The 22,203-nt window shown below is 44.6% G+C and overlaps 1 protein-coding gene across 1 annotated transcript; it reads right to left on the bottom strand.

Moving 5' to 3' along the window:
• Window positions 1-3,819: 3,819 nt before the first annotated feature.
• LOC115462244 (zinc finger protein 501-like) lies at window positions 3,820-14,491 on the bottom strand. The gene is made up of 4 exons (XM_030192255.1): window positions 14,456-14,491; window positions 14,189-14,302; window positions 5,377-5,616; window positions 3,820-5,076 (listed from the first exon to the last, which is right to left on the bottom strand). The coding sequence occupies exons 2-4, from the start codon at window positions 14,238-14,240 to the stop codon at window positions 3,866-3,868; spliced, it is 1,503 nt and encodes a 500-aa protein (XP_030048115.1). The 5' UTR covers window positions 14,241-14,302; window positions 14,456-14,491; the 3' UTR covers window positions 3,820-3,865.
• Window positions 14,492-22,203: the final 7,712 nt, after the last annotated feature.

Here is a 22,203-nt window from a genome sequence, read left to right as displayed (position 1 = left end):
GGTTTGCAGTATCTTTTAGTCTCACAATTCCCTTTTTAGTCATTCTCCTTTCACTAATATACCTGAAGAAATTTTTGTCACCCCTCCTTACCTTTCTAGCCATTTGTTGCTAATCAGTTCCTGAAATGTAATGGTTTTTGAGGTTTCGGAGTGATAGAGGAATATATTTGCATCACCTGCTCTGCTTTCCAGTGTTTCCATTTCCCTCTTGAGTCTCCAGCTTCCTCGTTAGCCTACTGCACTTTCCTAGATGTGGACTAAGCCTATGTATCTTTTTCTTTATTATTATTTTTCTAAGTTTTGAATTATTCTTGGATATTTCTCTACTTTGAATGGTAAAATTACAAATAAGAATAAAAACCTTCCCTGTGGCTGCCTCCAAATGCTGTGTGAGTAAGATCATGTCATTTCCGTTCAGCTTTTCTTTTGAAAGAGTTTTCATATTTAGAACATTTCAATGGTTTATGTCACATGTGACAATTACACAACAAGATGATGAAAAGTCCCCACAAAAAAAACTAGGAATAACCAAACACAAACCGGAGTGAAAAACACCTTAATTATTACCCTACTTTGAACATTACAAATCAAAATACATATGCACCCGAATCAACACACTTTATCTGTGGTAATGGAGGAAAAAGACCTCAGGAGCGGTAGAAGCTCTGCAGATCAGTGGCTTAACACACCTTACAGACCAGCGGTACTTCCGAATTGCCACGCAGCGAGCCTGCAATAGGCTTTCTGCACTTCAGTAAAATGGTCCCTTTATACATTTCTTTTAAACCATTTTTCTCTCCAGTGAGACCCTATAGGCCAGTGATGGCGAACCCATTGCACGAGTGCCAGAGAGGGCACGCAGAGCCCTCTCCCTTGGCATGCGTGCAGTCGCTGGTCTACCCACTCTCCCTCCGAGCACCAGGCCGGCCTCCCTTCCTCCCACCAAGCACCAGGCCGCCTGCCTGCCCTCCCTCCCTCCCAGGCGTACCTCGGGGTTAAGGTGGCGTCGGCAGCGGCAGCGAAAAGCGTGTTCTTTGCTCGGCGTGCCTTCGGCCTTCCATTCTGTCTCTCAAGCTCTGGTCCCGCCTATGACCAGAGGTTGAGAGACAGAAGAGAAGGCCGAAGGTGCGCCGAGCGAAGAACATGCTTTTCGCTGCTGGCGCCGCCTTAACCTCAAGGTATGCCTTTTAAATTTCGGAGGAGGAGGGGGGCCCTGGTGCTGGGAGGGAGGGAAGATGGGCGGGCGGGCGGCCTGATGCTTGTTTTGTTGGAGGGAGGGCAGGAGGCAGGCCTGGTGCTGGGAGGGACGGAGGGACGGAGGCCTGGTGCTGGGTGGGAGGGAGGCCTGCCTGGTGCTGGGAGGGAGGGCGGGTGGGAGGGCAGGGGGGAGAGGAGGGTGGCTGGACATGGGTGGCTGGAGGGGAGAGGAGGGTGGCTGGACATTTGTGGCTGGAGGGGAGAGGAGGGTTGCTGGACATGGATGGAGGGCAAGAAATGAAGAAGAAAGGAGAAAAGTAAAGAAATAAATGGAAAGGAAGCCCTGGAAACGGAGTTAAGAGAACAGATAGAGAGCAGCAGAATCAGTGACTAGGACCAATATGGATAGAAAAACAAAATCACCAGACAACAAAGATAGAAAAAATCATTTTATTTTCATTTTAGTGTTTGTAATATGTCCAATTTGAGAATTTACATCTGCTGTCTTATTTTGCACTGGGTATACTGGAGCTGTAACAGCTTACGGAAATGATTTATAATGAAAGAAAATCATGTTATTTTTCTCCTATACTAGTATAATATTTCAATGATGTCTGTTTATATGCGCCATGGCTGGTGTAAGGGGTGTGGCTATCATAGGGGTGGAGTACCGGCACTTTGCGATAAATAATTAGATTTTGGGTTGCTGTTTGGGCACTCGGTCTCTGAAAGGTTCGCCATCACTGCTATAGGCCATTGCAGCTTGTAAAACGCCATAAGATCATCTTGCAAATTTCTCAATCTGCGCTTCCCCAGCTGTAAAGGACTAAAATACAAGCTGATACACGCCACTACCTTTTCCTACATGAGTACACAGTTGTGGAATGCATTACCCACAGCCCTGAAAGCTACTGAAGAAATAACCAACTTCCGCAAATCTTTGAAGACATACCTCTTCAACAGGGCCTACAAAGAGAACCCATAGCCTTACAAAATACCTCACCAACCCACCCAGTTACTAAAGTCCACCTTCGGTACTATCCTGCCTAACACCTTCCTTCCCTCTTCTCTCTGACCTCACTTAATCTACAAACTACCAACTGTATCTATTATCATGTAATGACTGTGTCATAACAAATCTCTGTAAGCCACATTGAGCCTGCAAATAGGTAGGAAAATGTGGGATACAAATGCAACAAATAATAAATAATAATAAAACATTTAGAATATTGAACTGGTTTATTGTATAAGTCATTTCATGTCGTTGCAGCTCAGTATGACATTCAGGAACATTTAAATGGTTTCTCTTTTGTATGATTCACTATATGCCATTTGCATATCGGCCTCCCTTACCAGCCCACCATACACTCACTGTGAGGTTTAACCCCTTCACACCACCTCTGCGATGGGGACGTCTTACCCAAAAAATTCTCACACAACCAGCTGTCAAATTCAGCAAGATTCTTTATTTTCTTACTTCAACCAGCAGACAAAAATCAAGGGCAGAGTGCAAGCAGCTACTGAAACATGAAAGAGAAAGATCAGGAGGGGGGCTATGCGGGAAGTTGTACAGAGGGTGCTTCTGGGGCAGGCAGAAGGTAGCACTTACATTGGTGATGCTGTTGCCAGAAGCCTCGAAGTTGAAAGACGTGCAGGAGCGGAGGGGGAGAGCGATACCGCACTAGTTGGGGGATGGGGGTGGGGGAAGGACACCCATACAGCACCGCACCGGGGGGGAGGGGTAAAGACGGCAGCACTGCACCAGTCGGGGGGGAGAGGAAGACATCCAAGGCAGCACCCCCTCACGAGCTGCACCCGGGGCGGTCCGCTCCCACCGCCCCGCCCTCGGTACGCCACTGTCTATCTGTCCTCTCCTTCTCATTTGCTTATCTGTCTTTTCCACCTATCCTCTCTCACTTAGTTCCATCCCTCTCATATTCCATAACCATCTTTCCCATCTTCTAACTTGTTTCTATGTCATGTCCAGCTACAGTTCTTTCTCTAAATTCTTAACAATGCAGAGACAGTTTGCTCCTGGTACTTTCCTTATCTGCTTAGAATACAAGCTTAGACGCAGTGGTAATAATGAACAGAATAAATGTTAAAGTACATATCTCCATACAGGCTTACCTTAATGTAATTTATATAAGTAAAGCTAATATAATTCATATATGTAACTCCCTGTCCAGAAGAGCTTATAATGTTACCATTTTTACAATACTTAAAGTGCAATGAACTCCTGTACACTCTCTACTGAACTGCCACACAGTTCATACATACTGGTCCACGTCCTTGTTCTTAGGCATGTCTTAATGCCTTAAACTATGTGACAGGCCTACGCAATCCCTCTTTTCAGATATTCCTAGTTGTTTGTCCAGGCCATTGGCCTGCTCTGACCTTCCTATCTGACAGTAACCCCTTGCTTTTGAAACATGTATAACATCTTGAATATTGATTTATTGCAAGCCCAGTCAGATAGTTCTTCCCTCTGAAACATTTATCACCTTCTAAACATTTAAATGGTTTCCCTCCCATTTGAGTCCTTTTGTGCTATTTCAATTGGACCTTCTTATTAAAACACTTATCACATACTTAATATTTAAATGTTTTTTTTCTTCCGTATGAGTTTTCGTGAAATTTCTTCTTGGCCTTCCTTCTGAAACATTTATCACATTAGGAACACGTATGGTTTCTCTCCTGTATGAGTCGTTTTGTGGCATTCCAGGTTTACCTTGGTTCCGAACCATTTATCACATTCTGAACATTGAAATGGTTTCTTTCCTGTATGAGTTCTTTCATGAAGTTTAATATCACCCTTGGTTCTGAACCATTTCTCACATTCTGAACACTGAAATGGTTTTTCTCCTGTATGAATCCTTTTGTGATTTTTCAGCTCACTTTTGGTTCTCAACCATGTCTCACATTCTGAATATTGAAATGGTTTCTCTCCTGTATGAGTTCTTTGATGAAGTTTTAGCTCAGCCTTGGTTGAGAACCATTTCTCACAATCTGAACATTGAAATGGTTTCTCTCCTGTATGAGTTCTTTCATGAAGTTTTACCTTACCCTTGGTTCTGAACCACTTCTCACATTCTGAACACTGAAATGGTTTCTCTCCTGTATGAATCCTTTTGTGATTGTTCAGCACAGTACTGGTTGAGAACCATTTCTCACATTCTGAACATTGAAATGGTTTCTCTCTTGTATGAGTTCTTCCATGCTGTTTCAGATTACTTTTATAGGTAAAGGATTTATCACATTCTGAACATTGAAACGGTTTCTCTCCTGTATGAGTTCTTTCATGAATTTTTACATTACCCTTGGTTGAGAACCATTTCTCACATTCTGAACATTGAAATGGTTTTTCTCCTGTATGAGTCATATGGTGGGTTTCCAGGTTCACCTTCCTTCTGAAACATTTATCACATTCTGAACATTGAAACGGTTTCTCTCCTGTATGAGTTCTTTCATGAAGTTTTAGCTTAGCCTTGGTCGAGAACCATTTCTCACATTCTGAACATTGAAATGGTTTCTCTCTTGTATGAGTTCTTCCATGCTGTTTCAGATGACTTTTACTGGTAAAGGATTTATCACATTCTGAACATTGAAACGGTTTCTCTCCTGTATGAGTTCTTTCATGACGTTTTAGCTCAGCCTTGGTTGACAACCATTTCTCACATTCTGAACACTGAAACGGTTTTTCTCCTGTATGAGTTCTTTCATGACGTTTTAGCTCAGCTTTGGTTCTGAACCATTTCTCACATTCTGAACATTGAAACGGTTTCTCTCCTGTATGAATCCTTATGTGGTTTTTCAGCCAAGTCCTGGTTGAGAACCATTTCTCACATTCTGAACATTGAAACGGTTTCTCTCCTGTATGAGTTCTTTCATGAAGTTTTAGCTCACCCTTGGTTCTGAACCATTTCTCACATTCTGAACACTGAAATGGTTTCTCTCCTGTATGAGTCATATGGTGGGTTTCCAAGTTCGCCTTGCTTGTGAAACATTTATCACATTCAGAACATTGAAATGGTTTTTCACAGTATACAGATGGGTTAGTTTTATGCATACCTTGACAGTCATGAACTTCAGTCCTAAGCCCACTTATGTGGTGCTCAATAAAATTGGAGTCGGTAGTAAAGGTTTCCCAAACATCAGCCCTTTTAAAATCTCTCTCACCGTTGAGTCTTCCAGGTTGTTCAAGTGTTGGGAAAAAGCTACAGTTTTTCTTTTGTCTTTCTAATCTTTCTCCTTTCTGAGCTGCTGCTTTCTCACTGGTTGGTATTATGCTACTGATACCTCCTTCACGGTCTGCTGAAGGACATGTGCTGTTTCTGGAAGAGTCTTCGTGTTTCCATTCCTCTTTCTGCTGCTCATCACACATTCTCACTCTTTCACTCTCATTCCCAAATCCATCATCTGTTGGATAAAATAGAAAGAGTACGATCATTCATTTTACAGCTATGGAAAAGGATATACTTAAGGTGGGCAGGAACGAGGAGAATGTGCTCCTACCTCACAAAATTCACTGGAGCACCTGGGCTAGAGGTAGAACCGGGAGAGGAAGAAAGGATGGAGCATTGTCAGGAGAGCCGGGGGTGGGGGGGGGGGGGGGGGGCTCGAAAACCTGAAAGTGGAAAAAGCTACAGAGCTGGATAGGATACATCCCAGTGAGGGAGTGTTTTTTGCCTCTATGTCACTCCCTCCCTCACGGCCCACTATATTTAACCCTGATCAGGTAGGATTTATTACTGGAAGGCAAGCAGCAGATGGTAGAAGAGTACTTTCCATCTATGAAGGGTGAAATACAAAAGAGGTGTATAGACTCTTTGCTTTCGTATCAGACTGCTAAACTAGACAAGGAAATTTCTTCCTGGATAGTTCAGGCATCAAGCTCAAAACAGATGTTTCAGAATTATGGAAGGAAATGAACATATTAGTTTTCATTCATGATAATATGCTGTAATTTCTGGTTTGTCTAGTCTCGTTGTACGTAACCCACACAGAACTGCGAGGTATTGCGGGCTATAAAAACAAAGTGTTATTATCACCAAACGCCTAGCGCCCGCCTGGAGGTAACACAGTAACATAGTAAATGACGGCAGAAAAAGACCTGCATGGTCCATCCAGTCAGCCCAACAAGATAAACTCATGTGCGCTACTTTTTGTGTATACCTTACCTTGATTTGTACCTGTCCTTTTCAGTGCACAGATCGTGTAAGTCTGCCCAGCACTATCCCTGCCTCCCAACCACCAGCCCCGCCTCCCACCACCAGCTCTGGCACAGACCGTGTAAGTCTGCCCAGCACTATCCCCGCCTCCCGCCACCGACTCTGCCACCCAAACTCGGCTAAGCTCCTTAGGATCCATTCCTTCTGAACAGGATTCCTTTATGTTTATCCCATGCATATTTGAATTCTGTTACCGTTTTCATTTCCACCAGCTCCCGCGGGAGGGCATTCCAAGCATCCACTACTCTCTCCGTGAAAAAATGCTTCCTGACATTTTTCTTGAGTCTGCCCCCCTTCAATCTCATTTCATGTCCTCTCATTCTACTGCCTTCGTACCTCTGAAAAAGGTTCGTTTGCGGATTAATACTTTTCAAATATTTGAACATCTGGACGGGATCCACCCCAGAATACTGAGGGAGCTCAGAGAGGTTCTGGCGGGTCCTCTTAAAGATTTGTTTAATAAATCCTTGGAGACGGGAGAGGTTCCGAGGGATTGGAGAACGGCGGAGGTGGTCCCTCTTCACAAAAGTGGGGATAGGGAAGAAGCTGGAAACTACAGGCCGGTAAGCCTCACTTCGGTTATTGGAAAAGTAATGGAAGCCATGCTGAAGGAAAGGATAGTGAATTTCCTGGAAGCCAATAAGTTGCAAGATCCGAGACAACATGGTTTCACCAAAGGGAAGTCGTGCCAAACGAATCTCATTGAATTCTTTGACTGGGTGACGGGAGAATTAAATCAAGGACGGGCTATGGACGTCATCTACTTAGATTTCAGCAAGGCTTTTGACACGGTTCCCCACAGGAGGCTCTTGAATAAACTAGAAGGGCTGAAGATAGGACCCGAAGTGGTGAACTGGATTAGGAACTGGTTGACGGGCAGACGCCAGAGGGTGGTGGTGAATGGAGTTCGCTCGGAGGAGGGAAAGGTGAGTAGTGGAGTGCCTCAGGGATCGGTGCTGGGGCCCATTCTGTTCAATATATTTGTGAGTGACATTGCCGAAGACTTACAAGGTAAAGTTTGCCTTTTTGCGGATGACACCAAGATTTGCAACAGAGTGGACACCCCGGAGGGAGTGGAAAACATGAAAAAAGATCTGAAGAAGCTGGAAGAATGGTCTAACGTTTGGCAATTAAAATTCAATGCAAAGAAATGCAAAGTGATGCACTTAGGGAGTAGAAATCCAAGGGAGGCGTATGTGTTAGGTGGGGAGAGCCTGATAGACACGGACGGGGAGAGGGATCTTGGGGTGATAGTATCTGAGGACCTGAAGGCGATGAAACAGTGCGACAAGGCGGTGGCCGTAGCGAGAAGGTTGCTAGGCTGTATAGAGAGAGGTGTGACCAGCAGAAAAAAGGAGGTTTTAATGCCCCTGTATAAGACGTTGGTGAGGCCCCACCTGGAGTATTGTGTTCAGTTTTGGAGGCCGTACCTTGCGAAGGATGTTAAAAAAATGGAAGCGGTGCAAAGAAAAGCTACGAGGATGGTATGGGAGTTGCGTTCCAAGACGTATGAAGAGAGGCTTGCTGACCTGAACATGTATACTCTGGAGGAAAGGAGGAACAGGGGTGATATGATACAGACGTTCAAATATTTGAAAGGTATTAATCCGCAAACGAATCTTTTCCGGAGATGGGAAGGCGGTAGAACGAGAGGACATGAAATGAGATTGAAGGGGGGCAGACTCAGGAAAGATGTCAGGAAGTATTTCTTCACGGAGAGGGTGGTGAACGCTTGGAATGCCCTCCCGCGGGAGGTGGTGGAGATGAAAACGGTAACGGAATTCAAGCATGCGTGGGACAGGCATAAAGGAATCCTGTGCAGAAGGAATGGATCCACAGAAGCTTAGCTGAAATTGGGTGGCAGGGGGAAGAGGGGTTGGTGGTTGAGAGGCTAGGATGGGGGAGGGCAGACTTTTTATACGGGGTCTGTGCCGGAGCCGGTGATGGGAGGCGGGACTGGTGGTTGGGAGATGGGAAATACTGCTGCACAGATTTATACGGCTGTGCCCTGAAAAAGACAGGTACAAATCAAGGTAAGGTATACACATATGAGTTTATCGTGGGCAGACTAGATGGACCGTGCAGGTCTTTTTCTGCCGTCATCTACTATGTTACCATGTTACTATGTATATCACCCCTGTTTCTCCTATCTTCCAGAATATACATGTTCAGGTCATCAAGTCTCTCCTCATACGTCTTGTAATGCAAATCCCATACCATCCTCGTAGCTTTTCTTTGCACCGCTTCAATTCTTTTTACATCCTTCGCAAGGTACAGCCTCCAAAACTGAACACAATACTCTAGGTGGGGCCTCACCAACGACATATACAAGGGCATCAATACCCCCTTTCTTCTGCTGGTCACACCTCTCTCTATACAGCTTAGCAACCTTCTAGCTACGGCCACCGCCTTGTCACACTGTTTCGTCGCCTTCAGATCCTCAGATACTATCACCCCACGATCCCTCTCCCCGTCTGTACATATCAGACTCTCACCGCCTAACACGTACGTCTCCTGTGGATTCCTTTCCCTAAGTGCATCACTTTGCATTTCTTCGCATTGAATTTTAATTGCCAAACCTTAGACCATTCTTCTAGCTTCTGCAGATCCTTTTTCATGTTTTCCACTCCCTCCTGGGTGTCCGCTCTGTTACAAATCTTAGTATCATCCACAAAAAGGAAAACTTTACCTTCCAACCCCTTGGCAATGTAACTCACAAATATATTGAACAGAATCGGCCCCAGCACCGATTCCTGAGGCACTCCACTACTCACCTTTCCCTCATCCGATCGAATTCCATTAACCACCATCCTCTGGCGTCTGTCCATCAACCAGATCCTAATCCAGTTCACCACGTTGGGTCCTATCTACAGCCTGCCAGGTTTATTCAAGAACCTCCTGTGGGGAACCGTGTCAAAAGCTTTGCTGAAATCTAAGTAGATTACGTCCATAGCTCGTCCCTGATTCAATTCTCCTGTCACCCAATCAAAGAATTCAATGAGATTCGTTTGGCACGATTTCCCTTTGGTAAAACCATGTTTTCTCGGATCTTGCAACTTATTGGCTTCCAGGAAATTCACTATCCTTTCCTTCAGCATCGCTTCCATTACTTTTCCAATAACCAAAGTGAGGCTTATCGGCCTGTAGTTTCCAGCTTGTTCCCTATCACCACTTTTGTGAAAAGGGACCACCTCCGCCGTTCTCCAATCCCTCGGAACCTCTCCCATCTGCAAGGATATATTAAACAAGTCTTTAAGAGGACCCGCCAGAACCTCTCTGAACTCCCTCAATATCCTGGGGTGGATCCCATCCGGTCCCATGGCTTTGTCCACCTTTAGCTTTTCAATCTGTTCATACACACTCTCTTCCGTGAACGGTGCTCTATCCACTTCAATCTCATTTGTACTTTTTGCAGTCCATTGCGGTCCTTCTCCAGGATTTTCTTCTGTGAAAACAGAACAAAAGTATCTATTTAGTAAATTTGCTTTTTCTTCATCATTATCCACATAGCGGTTCGCAGTATCTTTTAGTCTCACAATTTCCTTTTTAGTCATTCTCCTTTCACTTATATACCTGAAGAAATTTTTGTCACCCCTCCTTACATTTCTAGCCATTTGTTCTTCCGCTTTCTCCAGTCGTATCTCTCTCTTGGCTTCTTTCAGTTTCATCCTGTATTCCTCCTCGTGTTCCTTTTCTTGAGTTTTTGTGTATTTCTGGAACGCCAACTCTTTAGCCTTTATTTTCTCAGCCACTTGCTTGGAGAACCATATCGGTTTCCTTTTTCTCTTGCTTTTACTTACTTTCCTTACATAAAGGTTCGTGGCCCTATTTATAGCTTCTTTCAGCCTGGACCACTGTCCTTCCACTTCTCGTATTTCCTCCTAGCCCATCATCTCCTTCCTCAGGTACTCCCCCAATTTACTAAAGTCAGCATGCTTGAAATCCAGAACTTTGAGTTTTGAGTGGCCGCTCATCACTTTGGCTGTAATATCAAACCAAACCGTTTGATGGTCACTGCTGCCCAGGTGGGCACCCACTCGGATATTTGACACGCTATCCCCATTTGTGAGCACCAGATCCAGCGTCGCTCCCTCCCTCGTGGGTTCCGTCACCATTTGTCTGAGCAAACCGCTTTGTAAAGCATCCACGATCTCTCTACTTCTTTCCGATTCCGCAGACGGAACCTTCCAATCTACATCCGGCAGATTGAAATCTCCCAGCAACAGCACCTCTCTCTTGTTTCCCAACTTTTGAATATCTGCGATCAGGTCTTTATCTAATTCCTCCAATTGTTTCGGAGGTCTGTAGACAACACCCACGTGTATAGAGGTTCTATCCTCTCTTTTTAATATCGCTTCTTCCTTTCCCCAGGTCCCTGTCATTTCGGTCGCCGTGATATCATTTCTCACATATAGAGCTACTCCTCCACCTTTACGACTCACTCTATCCTTCCTAAACAGATTATAGCCTGGTATGTTTGCATCCCATTCATGGGAACCATTTAGCCATGTCTCCGTGATTACAACAATGTCTAAGTCTGCCTCCAACATCAGAGCTTGAAGGTCATGAACTTTATTGCTTAGACTGCGAGCATTTGTGGCCATCGCTTTCCATGTACATTTCCTGGTATGTGTTTCAGCATTTGCGATTTGGGGTTGTCTTTTCTCTTTGGGTACCTTCATATCCTTTTGTTCCAACTTCATTTCTTTCTCTTCTGGCCACCTGGAGGGTCTGTCTCCAACATTTCTCAGGACCGCCTGCACCTGGGCATGTGCTCTATACTAGCACCCTCCTCCCACCGACTGTGTCCTGCTTGCTTCTGAGCTAGTCTCCAACTCTCAAATTATTCTATGGTGATTTCTAGGACACTGGGGCCACACTCCAGGAGTTCCACAGTTTCTAGAAAGCAAACCCAAAAACACAAACCAGGATTCTTAGTCAGTCCAGGACGGCAGAACTAATAAACTATAGGTTTATTATCAAGAAAATGAACAGTGAATGTTTGAAAAAACAGATGAAAAAGTACAGCAAGCAATTAAACCTATCTAACACTTGTTACTACCTGGGTAGCACCTGGGGAGTTCAGGAACTTAACTGTTCACAAGAACTGAACAGGATCTCAGGACAGAGACGTTCCTCCTCTGTACCCCCACCCTGAGAATAAAGAAAAATCCAGTACCTCCTGGCTAGTTTGAAGTCCAGGGCTAATCACAGCCCCAGGGCATCAACTTTGAAAGTATCTGGCCAATGATTGCAGATTGCCTTTCCAAAAGCTTAAAATGGAAAAGAGAAAGCCTTTTTTTCTGCTACTGCTTTAAAACGCAAAACAAGAGCCATCTGCTGGCCAACTAGTAGAAAACCATTTCATGAAATAATACAGTTTTCAGGCTTAGAAACCCAGTGTTTCGTCACAGTTATGTTATCTTTTGGAAGGCACATCAAGAGTGGATACCTATGATAGCAGTAGAAGTGTCGCCCCTGTTCCTTGCCTTGGTAGTAGAACCTCTGGCACAAAAGTTTAGGGAAATTAAAGGACTTATAATAGGAGGTAAGGAACATAGAGTCTTCTTGTTTGCAGATGATCTTTTGATATTGACTCAAGGTACAGAAAAAGCCCAAATGGCTTTACAGGAGCAAACGGCAGAATATGGAAGCTTGTTGGGATTCAGAGCTAACCCCACTAAGACAGAGATTTTGAATATATCCATTCCAAAAGGGGAGGAGACGAATCTTAGGAAATGCTTGCCCTTTGAATGGGTTTAGTATTTCTGTATCAAACTTAAGGCGGACTGGGAGACACTCTGTAGTTGGTATCGAGATTTAAAGAGGTGGGATTAATAAATACTGTTCAGGATAGGAAGGATGGAGGCAGTGAGAATGATGGTTCTCCTTAAATTTTTATATTTATTCCCAAGTTTTCCTTGTTGAACTACCTCATAGAAAGATATTTTGCTTTATATAGGGAAAGAAGAGATCCAGAATACCCGGGAGGCTGTATTCCAGTCTAAAGGGAATGGGGGGATGAGTATACCCAATCTGGAAAAATATTACCAAGATACAAAACCTAAGGAAGTGTTAGAGTAGCAGGTACCCCCAACCCAACCCAAACAATGGGTGCTAGCAGAACAAAAGGCTAGTACGTTTCAGTTGAAGATTTTCTCCTGGGCAGCTAGCATGCTCAAACACATTCAAGAGGTCCAAAACTCGTTTACGAGGACCACTATGAACCTATGGCTCAAGACACATTCCCATTTATTGAAGAATAAGACATCAGACATACAGATACGTTTGTATCCGAGCTAGGCAATAGCTTGTTTCAAAGATGGGAAAGAAATGGTCTTCTCTATTTTGGTCAATTTATAGGAGATAACCAAATTCTACATTTTGGAACGTTACAAGTTCACTATCAACTAGCAGCTAGAGATATTATTCCCTTATCTTCAAGATAAATGTTTCATTCAGGTAGAACAACTAATAGCAGGGGGTGGAGAACTTAAGTCAGTTTTTGAAACTTTAGTGGGTGGACAAGTTGGTAGGGGTTATATATCTTTTGTTTATGGACTCCTCAACACCTTAGATAAATGGAAGGCTACCTACAAGGGGGCATGGGAGAGGAATGGGAAAATGTCTCAATGTGATCTCATAAATTGTCACATGCACCTCACATTATTGAGAATGGTCTTAAGATACTGGTGAGATGGCATTACTCTCCATGTAGACTGCAAGCCATTATGAGGAAAGGGGATGATTTATGTTGGAGAGGGTGTAGCCGGAGGGGAATATATACTCACATCTGGAGGGAATGTCCTTGGGTCCAGTAATTATGGAAGGAGGTATCTGCATATGGGCAACAGTTACTCGAGACTCATATAGCATGTACTATGGAAATGCCCTACTAAGTGGGAGAGTGGAAGGGATAATGGGAGCTACGGATAAATTATTGCTATTGGTTTTTACAGCAGCTCGACTGCTGATTGCCTCACATTGGCATACATGGGCCATGCAAAAACAGACTGTATATTATATGCAAACGATATAGATGGACTATCTGAAAATCTAATAAATGCAAATATCAAGAAATGTGGGGCGATTCCTCCAGTTGGAAGGACAACCTGAATTTTGAGGACGGGAGTGAAGGGAAAGGGAGAGATAAGGGATGCGGAGGGTCTACTTTTAGTTTTTCATTATTGGGGGTGGCAGTTTGTTATGTAACAAAATGTACATTTGTTCTTAATTTTTTATGTTAAGAGATGCTGTCAGTTATTTTGCTAGAAAATTAATAAACAAAGTTAGAAATGGCAGTCGTGATTTCCCGTGGCAGCCTGCATGAGGTTGTGGCCGCCATTTTGGAATTGGGAATGGCATCATTACGATAAACTGCATTATATACTGTGATTTGTATTAACCTATCAGTAACACAAAATGTCCATGACTAAGTCAAACTGAACCATGTTCATCAGTCATGTCCCTCCACAACAGTGCAGAAGACTCTCCACCTCCATCAGCCCTTTCAACAGTACAGATTTCACAACCCCAAGAAACTCTAGGGTAAAGGGTTTTGCAGACCAGATCCCACCGCTGGGATACTCATCTCTATCCGTGCCTCCTCCATCTCCACAGACAGTTTAATTTGTCCAAAGTAGGGAAACAGACAGAGGGAAAAGAAGAGGAGATGACAACCTTTTATCTCACCAGCGCTGAATTCCTGAATGATTTCAGCTGACTTTAGGAAAGATGTGCAGGAGGAATTCTATACTTACCTGTTATAGAAGTCAGGGTCTGCTCAGACATCTCTGATTCAGGATTTTCCATGAAGGGGATATCTTCCTCTTGCTTAATACTCAGGGAGAACACAGATGTTACAATTGGAAGGTCTGTGATGAGAAAACACATTCACAAGGATTCACGAGGTATCTGATAATACTAAATTAGGAAACTGATTTTAAGTGTCCAAATGTTTGATGTTATTCACCCATCTCCTGTGATCTAAAAATGCAAAGCCCATTAAATCCAAAACATTTACTTACTGATGAGGTCATTTGGATTTTCTTTTCCCTCCCACTCAAATTGTTGAGTGAAATATTTCTCATCTTCCTTTTTAATCTTGAATATAACATCAGGATTAAGAATTGAATAACCTGTTGATAAGAAGTAGGAAAATTACATTTAAATTGTAATTGTAGAATCCCTCGGGAGGTTCCCTCTGCTTCATGTTTTGATGGAGCAGTGTGTGATTTGTGCATGGAGGTCTGTGTACAGATATCTTCAACCGCGTGTATTTGACTGACAAAACTTGGAGAGAAGAGGCAGCAGTGGTCCGACACTTGATTAAGATTATATCATAGAGGTTTTCTGGTATAGAGATTTCTCTTCGTTTCCCTCCTAGGTGGAGGCATTGCAGCTGCCAATCTTCTGGTTACCATTTGGAGAGGTCATACGTTGTACAGTATAGTTGACGTGTGCAGCTAATCTGCCATGACCTTATGCAGAAGTCTCAGAGGAAATCTCTCTCTGGTCTTCTATGCCAAAATATTTTGTATAGGAATGGGAGAGAGACTCCTGCTGGTGCTGTGTGAAGCCTCTAGTTTAAGTTGTACATTTTATCTTACAACAGAGAGCAGCATCTTTTGCAGATCCTGTAGAAGTGGAGTCTTTCACAGGCTCCTATTGCATATGGGATGGTATCAGAAGCCAGGATCCAAATTTCAGGTGCTCATGGTATCTAGTTCCTGTGATTTTTATACCACTGATTCCATAATGTGCTTGTGTGGTAGATGACAGAGAAACATATTTACCTCTTGAGATGAGGATGTCATGAATCTCCTTGATGACCTTCTTGTATAGCTCCTTCTGCCATTCTCCCAGAAGGTCCCAGTCCACTTCCAAGAAATAAGCAGCAACATCCTTGAAAGTGACCAATGCCTACAACAGCAAACAGGACACCCTATGTCAGAGTTTCATTGTTTTTTCATTTCATTTTATTTCTTTAAACATACACCTATCAACATAATTCTAGATGGTTTACAACAAACATATGTAATAGTTCACATAAAAAGAAACAATAACAGAAAATCATTCCAAATAAAATGGGAAAGTAGAAGAAAGCAGTCAAGCCTTTATCTTTTTTCAAAACATCAAATAATGCTACACACACCACAACTTCAAGGGTAAATTGTTCCAGTTATATACATCATACTGAAAACACACACTGTCTCATAGACGTTTTATACTACAGCACTGCTAAGAAGAACGAAGGTTTCTAGAAGGAAGACGTTTAAGCAGTGTGCGATATTTTACAGGTGTCCAATGCAACTCCCTCAGAATGGAAGAACTAGGCATTAAATGGGCAATTCTAAATCGAGGGAGGCGAGAGGATGTCGCAATCGTAAAACCCGTTTTTTGAAGCTCTGGGACCCTTTTCAGTCATCTCTGTCCCCTAGGGAAAGAAGTTTGGTGCTTAATGTGTTGTGATAGCATTATCTCTTTGCTCTGCCCTCTTATTGAATAATGACTCCAAATTATTGCCTAATCTGTTTTGGGAGGGTACCTGGATGGGTAGAGGGTAGGGTAATACAACCCCGTAGCCAAAGCGCCCTCCGTGCCGCGACTACGAGGGACATATTCTTTGCTGATGCACGTAGCAAATCATAAAGGCCATACCCCCCCCCCCCCCGAGGTCACCACTGCCGCCATTCCCCCCCCCCCCCGAAGCTGATGCCCCCCGAGGTCGCCGCCGCTGCCACTCCCCCCCGAGGTCGCCGCCGTTGCCACTCCCCCCCCGAGGCCACCGCCCCCCTCCGTCCTCCACTGGGACGGGCCCCCTGCATTGAAATCACAGCGCCTCTCACCTCCGTGTGAAAGCACTGCAGGCAGCAGCAGATCGCCTCCCTTCGGGCCTCCTTCCCTTCCTGTGGTCCCGCCCTCGTCTGACGTAACTTCCGCGAAGGCGGGACACAGGGAGGGAAGGAGGCCTGAAGGGAGGCAATCTGCTGCTGCCTGCAACGCTTTCACACGGAGGTGAGAGGCGCTGTGCTTTCAATGCAGGGGGCCTGACCCGGTGGCAGACGGTCGACGACGGAGCCATGGGCGGGTGGGACTGCGGCACCGGGCCCCCCTTGAAGGCTCAGGTCCGGGGAATTTTGTCCCCCCTGCCCCCCCCCCCCTCTCAGCGGCACTGCAGTGTTGGAAGAATTCAAAATGGCGGAGGTTTCCGCTGAAAATGGAGCCGCCACCGGCGAACCCGCCTGCAGGTCAGCCTCCATTCAAGCTGATTCTGCCGCACTGTGCTCAGTGGTCAAATCGGGGCGGTGTTGCCGAGGACAACTGCGGCTCACCACAAAGCCGGTGCTGTAATCCATGCGCCTCAACTCCTTAACCACAGAAGGGTTCTCCTCTGGTAGTAAGACATCTTTCTTCTGAGAATCCAGAGAATCTTCCTCCATGAGCTCAATAAAAACCTCCTCTGAGCCTGAGAGGGAAACCGTCCAGATCCTCAGCCCAATCCAGGCGAGGTCTTTTGTCCACCACCGGATCACCTCCCTCACCTATCTTCCAGGCCTGATATAAGGTCCAGAGACTCAGGAGGGAGTCCCATTCCTCCTGAGCATTCACCGGCCAAAAAAGGCCCAGACCAAATATCTTCCTACAACAACTGAGGCGGGCCAGCAGTGCGGGAACCGCCGAAAACAGAACCACCGCTGGTGAAGCCAGTGGCAGGGCAGCCTCTGTTCCAGCCATTCTTGCTGCGCTGTGCTCCACAGTCAAATCGGGTGGAGTCACCGAGGATGACTTTGGCTCATCATCAGAAAGCCGGCACTCTGATCCAGGCAACTCAACCCCTGGTGCTCACACGAGCGGCAGCGGAGGAGCTTGGCAGTACACATCACCGCGGTAAAAACAGGAGGGAGGAAAGATGCGACCCGCCCTACAAACCAAGCAAAAACAACTTCCTCTCCAGCACAGAATCAACACTTTCCTCTCCCGGACAGCCAAAACATACCGGCACTGAGTCTGGTGCTGTTTACTCTCTCTCTCTTTTTTTTTTAAACTTGAGCACCGCTGCTGAAGGCTGAGCAAGGTACTCAAGGCTCCCGCCCAGACACGGCAACAGAGGCACAAAGCTGTTCACTCCAGAGAGCAGAGAACGGGGAGGGACCTGGCCAACTGGGTTGAACACCCAAAGGGGAAACGGGGCCCCACTGGACCCACACTCCAGAACCCCAGAAGCACTAAAAGGGACCAGGCACAGGGTTTTGTTTTCCAGGTGAATTTCAGGGGTTTAACTGCCCCTCTGAAATACTGGACAGCTGCCCAGATGACAGACAGGAGTCTCCTAGAAGGCTTTCAATATACTCCCTATTCATAATTACTTTCATCTGACTCCTTTGTTAAGGTAAGTGACAATAAGCCATATCTGGTAACCACTGTAACTCAGACAATTTATCCACCCTCTAAATATTATTTAAGAAAGACAGAGTAATACAGGGCAATCATGAATATCAATCAGACTGGAGATCCGGCAGCATCTCTGAATGGCATCTGGGACAACTCCTGCCCCGCCCAAATCTGCTCCTACTTTTATACTATTCTGGCTGCATTCAAACCAATGGGTTTACATTGACTTCCTCCTTCTCTTTGCACCTGGCATTATCTCAGAAAAACAAGTTTTTTCTAACTCAGATACAGAGATGAGAGAATCCATTTTGTGACTACAGGGTCCATTTTGTTTTCAGCTTTCTTGACCTAACTTTTTCAATTCAGGTCATCCAGGCCTCAGTCTGGGCTACCAATCAGGCCATGCTTTTCCAGCAAGCTCCTAGCAATGCTAGCCATAAGATTTTGACTTGGCCAGAATGTTTAATAGCCTGAGTTCTAAGGTTTTATTTCTCCCACTTTTCGGTGGGGGCTCCTGGCTGTACCATATTTATACACAGGCTAAAAACTCAAGAAGAAGAAAAGCCCTCAAAGAAAAAACAACCATAGAGCACCAAAGCCCTCCCTAGGGCCTAACAGATCGGTTAGGCTGCACAGACTTCCATGTCTACCCTCTGCTGGACAATGAGAAATACTGGCTGGTTGGTGTTCTGCACAGGACAAATATACAGGGGCCCTTTTACTAAGCTGTGGTAGGCTATATGCGTGTGCAGCGCACACCCAAATGACACTACCGTCAGGCCAGCACAGCGGTAATTTCAGATTTGGTGCGTACCCACAGCACGTGGATGAATTATTTATTTATTTCCACCTATGCACCGGTTCCGGCGGTAATCGGCACTTGGTGCATGCCGAATGGTCACCATGTGTGTATTGTGTGAGCCCTTACCGCTAGATCAATGGGTGGCATTAAGGGCTCAGGCCGGTTTTATGACGAGCGCTGGTTTTATTTTTACTGCAGGCCCTTTTCCTGTCCTAGCAAATAAAAGCCCTTTTTTGTAGACACAGTAAAAACTGGCCCAGTGCGTGCCCCAAACACGAGCCTACACTACCACAGGCCATGTTTTACCGCAGCTTAGTAAAAGGGCCCCACAGTGTTCAAAGTCAGATGTTCTCAGTCTCCCTCTGCTGGTAGGGCGTGTATAACGCAAGCGTCTTGACCAGTCTGGAGGGCTGCTGAGGAAATATAGAATATTAAGGTAATCAAATGAAGATAAAATCAACAATTCTGTCAGCATACGAAAACCATCTGATGTGTGAAGATGAAGCAGCAAATAAAGTGAATAAAACAAAAAACAAACACATTAAAAAAACTGTGGGTGAAATATCAGCAGAGTCAAGTACTATATCTAGATAACAGATTTGATGCTGAATTGGAATAGGTTCAAGAAAGGAGGGTAAAGACAAAAATGCAGCTGATCAGTCGGTACCACCATCATCTCAGTCTTTTAGGCCATTCTGACCACACTGTGCTGAGATCTCACTAAAATGCTCAACTATCAGTGACTGATGAGAAACAGGAGACTTAGAGAAAAAGTGCAATCAATAATAAAAAAAACTGACAAAAGATCACATAAAGAGGACAAACAGATGTCAAATAATACAGCAGAAAACACAGAACCCCCAGAGACCCCCCCTCCCCACATACTAAACCACTGCAACTCTCCCTGGGGAAAAAAGAAAAACATATTAAAAAATTCTATGGAAATGTAGATGGAAAGAAATGACAGCTGAAGTGGAGAGCGGCCACTCAAAACTCAAAGTCCTGGATTTCAAGCATGCTGACTTTAGTAAAATGGGGAATACCTGAGGGAGGAGCTGATGGGTTGGGAGGACGAACGAGAAGTGGAAGGACAGTGGTACAGGCTGAAAGAAGCTATAAATAGGGCCACAAACTTTTATGTAAGGAGAGTAAATAAAAGCAAGAGAAAAAGGAAACCGATATGGTTCTCCAAGCAAGTGGCTGAGAAAATAAAGGCTAAAGAGTTGGCGTTCCAGAAATACAAAAAAACTCATGAAAAGGGACACGAGGAGGAATACCGGATGAAACTGAAAGAAGCCAAGAGAGAGATACGACTGGCGAAAGCGCAAACGAAAGAACAAATGGCTAGAAATGTGAGGAGGGGTGGCAAAATTTTCTTCAGGTATATTAGTGAAAGGAGGAAGACTAAAAAGGGAATTGTGAGACTGAAAGACGCTGTGAACCGCTATGTAGATAATGATGAAGAAAAAGCAAATTTGCTAAACAGATACTTTTGTTCTGTTTTCACTGAAGAAAATCCTGGAGAAGGACCACGATTGACTGGCAAAAGTACATATGAGAATGGAGTGGGGGAGTGGATATAGCACCGTTCACGGAACAGAGTGTGTATGAACAACTTGAAACTTGATCCAGCGTGTTACAGCCTGCCTGCTCCAGCTACTCCCTTACTCCAGGCCCTCTGCTCCAGCCAGCTTACTCCAGTCTGCCTGATACAGCCTGTCCCAGTCCGTCTGCTTCAGCTTGTCCCAGCCTGTTCCAGTCTGTCTGCATCAGCTTGTCCTAGTCCGCCAGCTCCTGATTCAAACCACTCCAGCCTGCCACTCAACTTGACTACTAGCCAATCATTGACTTACCACCAATCACCTGACTGTCTACCACCCACCCTGAAACCCGCCTGCCTCCCAGCCCATCTTCCTATCAGCTCATCACTCTCCTGCCCGACTGCTTACCCTCACCTGCCTGTCTCCCAGCCCACCTACCTTCCCTTTGAACACCTCAGTCACTACCCATGGCCCCCATTCACATCCTATTCCTTGCCCTGTCCCTCCTGTAAATTTTAAGGGCCCTCTTTGCGCCCCAGGAATACCCTTCTCCAGGGACAAAGGGTCTGCGCTTCCACTATCTGCTGGGCTGTCTGCCTAAACTCTCTTGATATTCCATCCCAGTGATATTTCTGTTGTATAGGTAGTAGAAGGCGTAACTCTAAGATAATGCCCATGACCATGGTCTTCTGTCTATCAGGATGTAAGTGAATCCTTGGTCATCTGTGTACCCAAACGTATTCTATTAAAATGTAACAGTATTTTGTACACACAATGACTGTCAGTTGTATGTGTAGATTAGTTTGTAGAATAAATGTGAAGTGAAGAATAGATAGAAATTAAGACAAACATAGCTTTAGGAAGATGAGTACATTTTATTTCTTACCCAAAGACAAGTCTTCAAGTTGGTACAAATTACAGATTCAGTTGGACAGCTCACCCCAAATAGGGTCTTCAGTTAGGTACAGAAAATGGACAGATTCTGGATACAACTGGACAGAGCTTCGCTGCTTCCAAGGTGTTGGGGAAGGACTCCAATTCTCTGTCTAAATCTTATCTCTTTTATAGTAGTTGGTCTTAATAGAAGTCTATGGCAGGACACATTTTTTCCCTTAATATTGCACAACCTCTGAGGTGCCCATCTGTGCTTCCGTTTTTGTAAACAACTTGTTCCTTAATACTAAAAATATCTGTTCTAGCTATTGCAAATTATTGTGCAACTTCCCTTTTTGTAAATGTTTCCTTAGATACGGGTATCCAAACATCCAAACATGAACAAAACAACTTTTTTTATGAAGATATCTAAATTTGGATATATTAATTTCATATTATCTTGTGATCTGGGTTAGGATTTTAGCCATCAATTCCTTGATCTTGGCTTTTGCACTGCTTTTGAATGTCACACCAAATTCTAATGAGGCCTAGTCAGTGCCTTTTAGCAGTTTAAGCTGTTTAAGGTATGTAAATTGACCCACCACTATTCCAGTGGATGGATCCCAAGCGGGGACACATATTAACTTACAGGAAAAGCAAGTCCTTGCTCAGCCAGTCATAGATCTTTAAACCCAGCTGGTATTTTTACAGCCTGAGTCCTAAAATCTGGCCTTCCACCCTTCCGGTGGGCATCCAGTGAGGGCCTCTTGCTGTAGTATAATTATACATTCCCCACTTGTCACCCCCTCTGAGGAGGGGTGACACAAAGCTCGTCAAGCTCGTCATCATCCATTCCAGAAGGTGGCAAGCTATCAAACGAGAGGGGGAGTTTTGGTCTTACAAATTGCTACAAGGTATGGTGAAAGACAGGAAACTTCATTCTCAGGTGATATATTATTTGGGCATATGGAATTCCCTTTATATTACCCAATCCCTTGGGACAAATCCATGAGTTCATCTACAAAATCTCATGAAGTATAGGTATGCGGGTAATAGCAATTTCAGGTGGATCATACTAATAAATACTTTCAGGTCTTGCTATGACTTCTATTGTATCTGTTGCATAGTACATGGGGAGATAATCTAATGTATGTATCTCAGTGGT

The sequence above is a fragment of the Microcaecilia unicolor genome, chromosome 2, assembly GCF_901765095.1.
Source record: "Microcaecilia unicolor chromosome 2, aMicUni1.1, whole genome shotgun sequence".
Lineage (NCBI taxonomy): Eukaryota > Metazoa > Chordata > Amphibia > Gymnophiona > Siphonopidae > Microcaecilia > Microcaecilia unicolor.
This window is presented reverse-complemented; position numbering and strand designations above follow the sequence as displayed.

Bases quoted from the DNA above. Each gene is read 5' to 3' on its own strand.
- LOC115462244 (XM_030192255.1), bottom strand. From the start codon at position 14,240: ATGGAAAATCCTGAATCAGAGATGTCTGAGCAGACCCTGACTTCTATA. The intron at 5,617-14,188 runs GTAAGTATAGAA...TTTATCCAACAG, and splicing joins GACCCTGACTTCTATAACAG to ATGATGGATTTGGGAATGAG. The intron at 5,077-5,376 runs GTGAGAGAGATT...ATGAAAGAACTC, and splicing joins ACAACCTGGAAGACTCAACG to ATACAGGAGAGAAACCGTTT.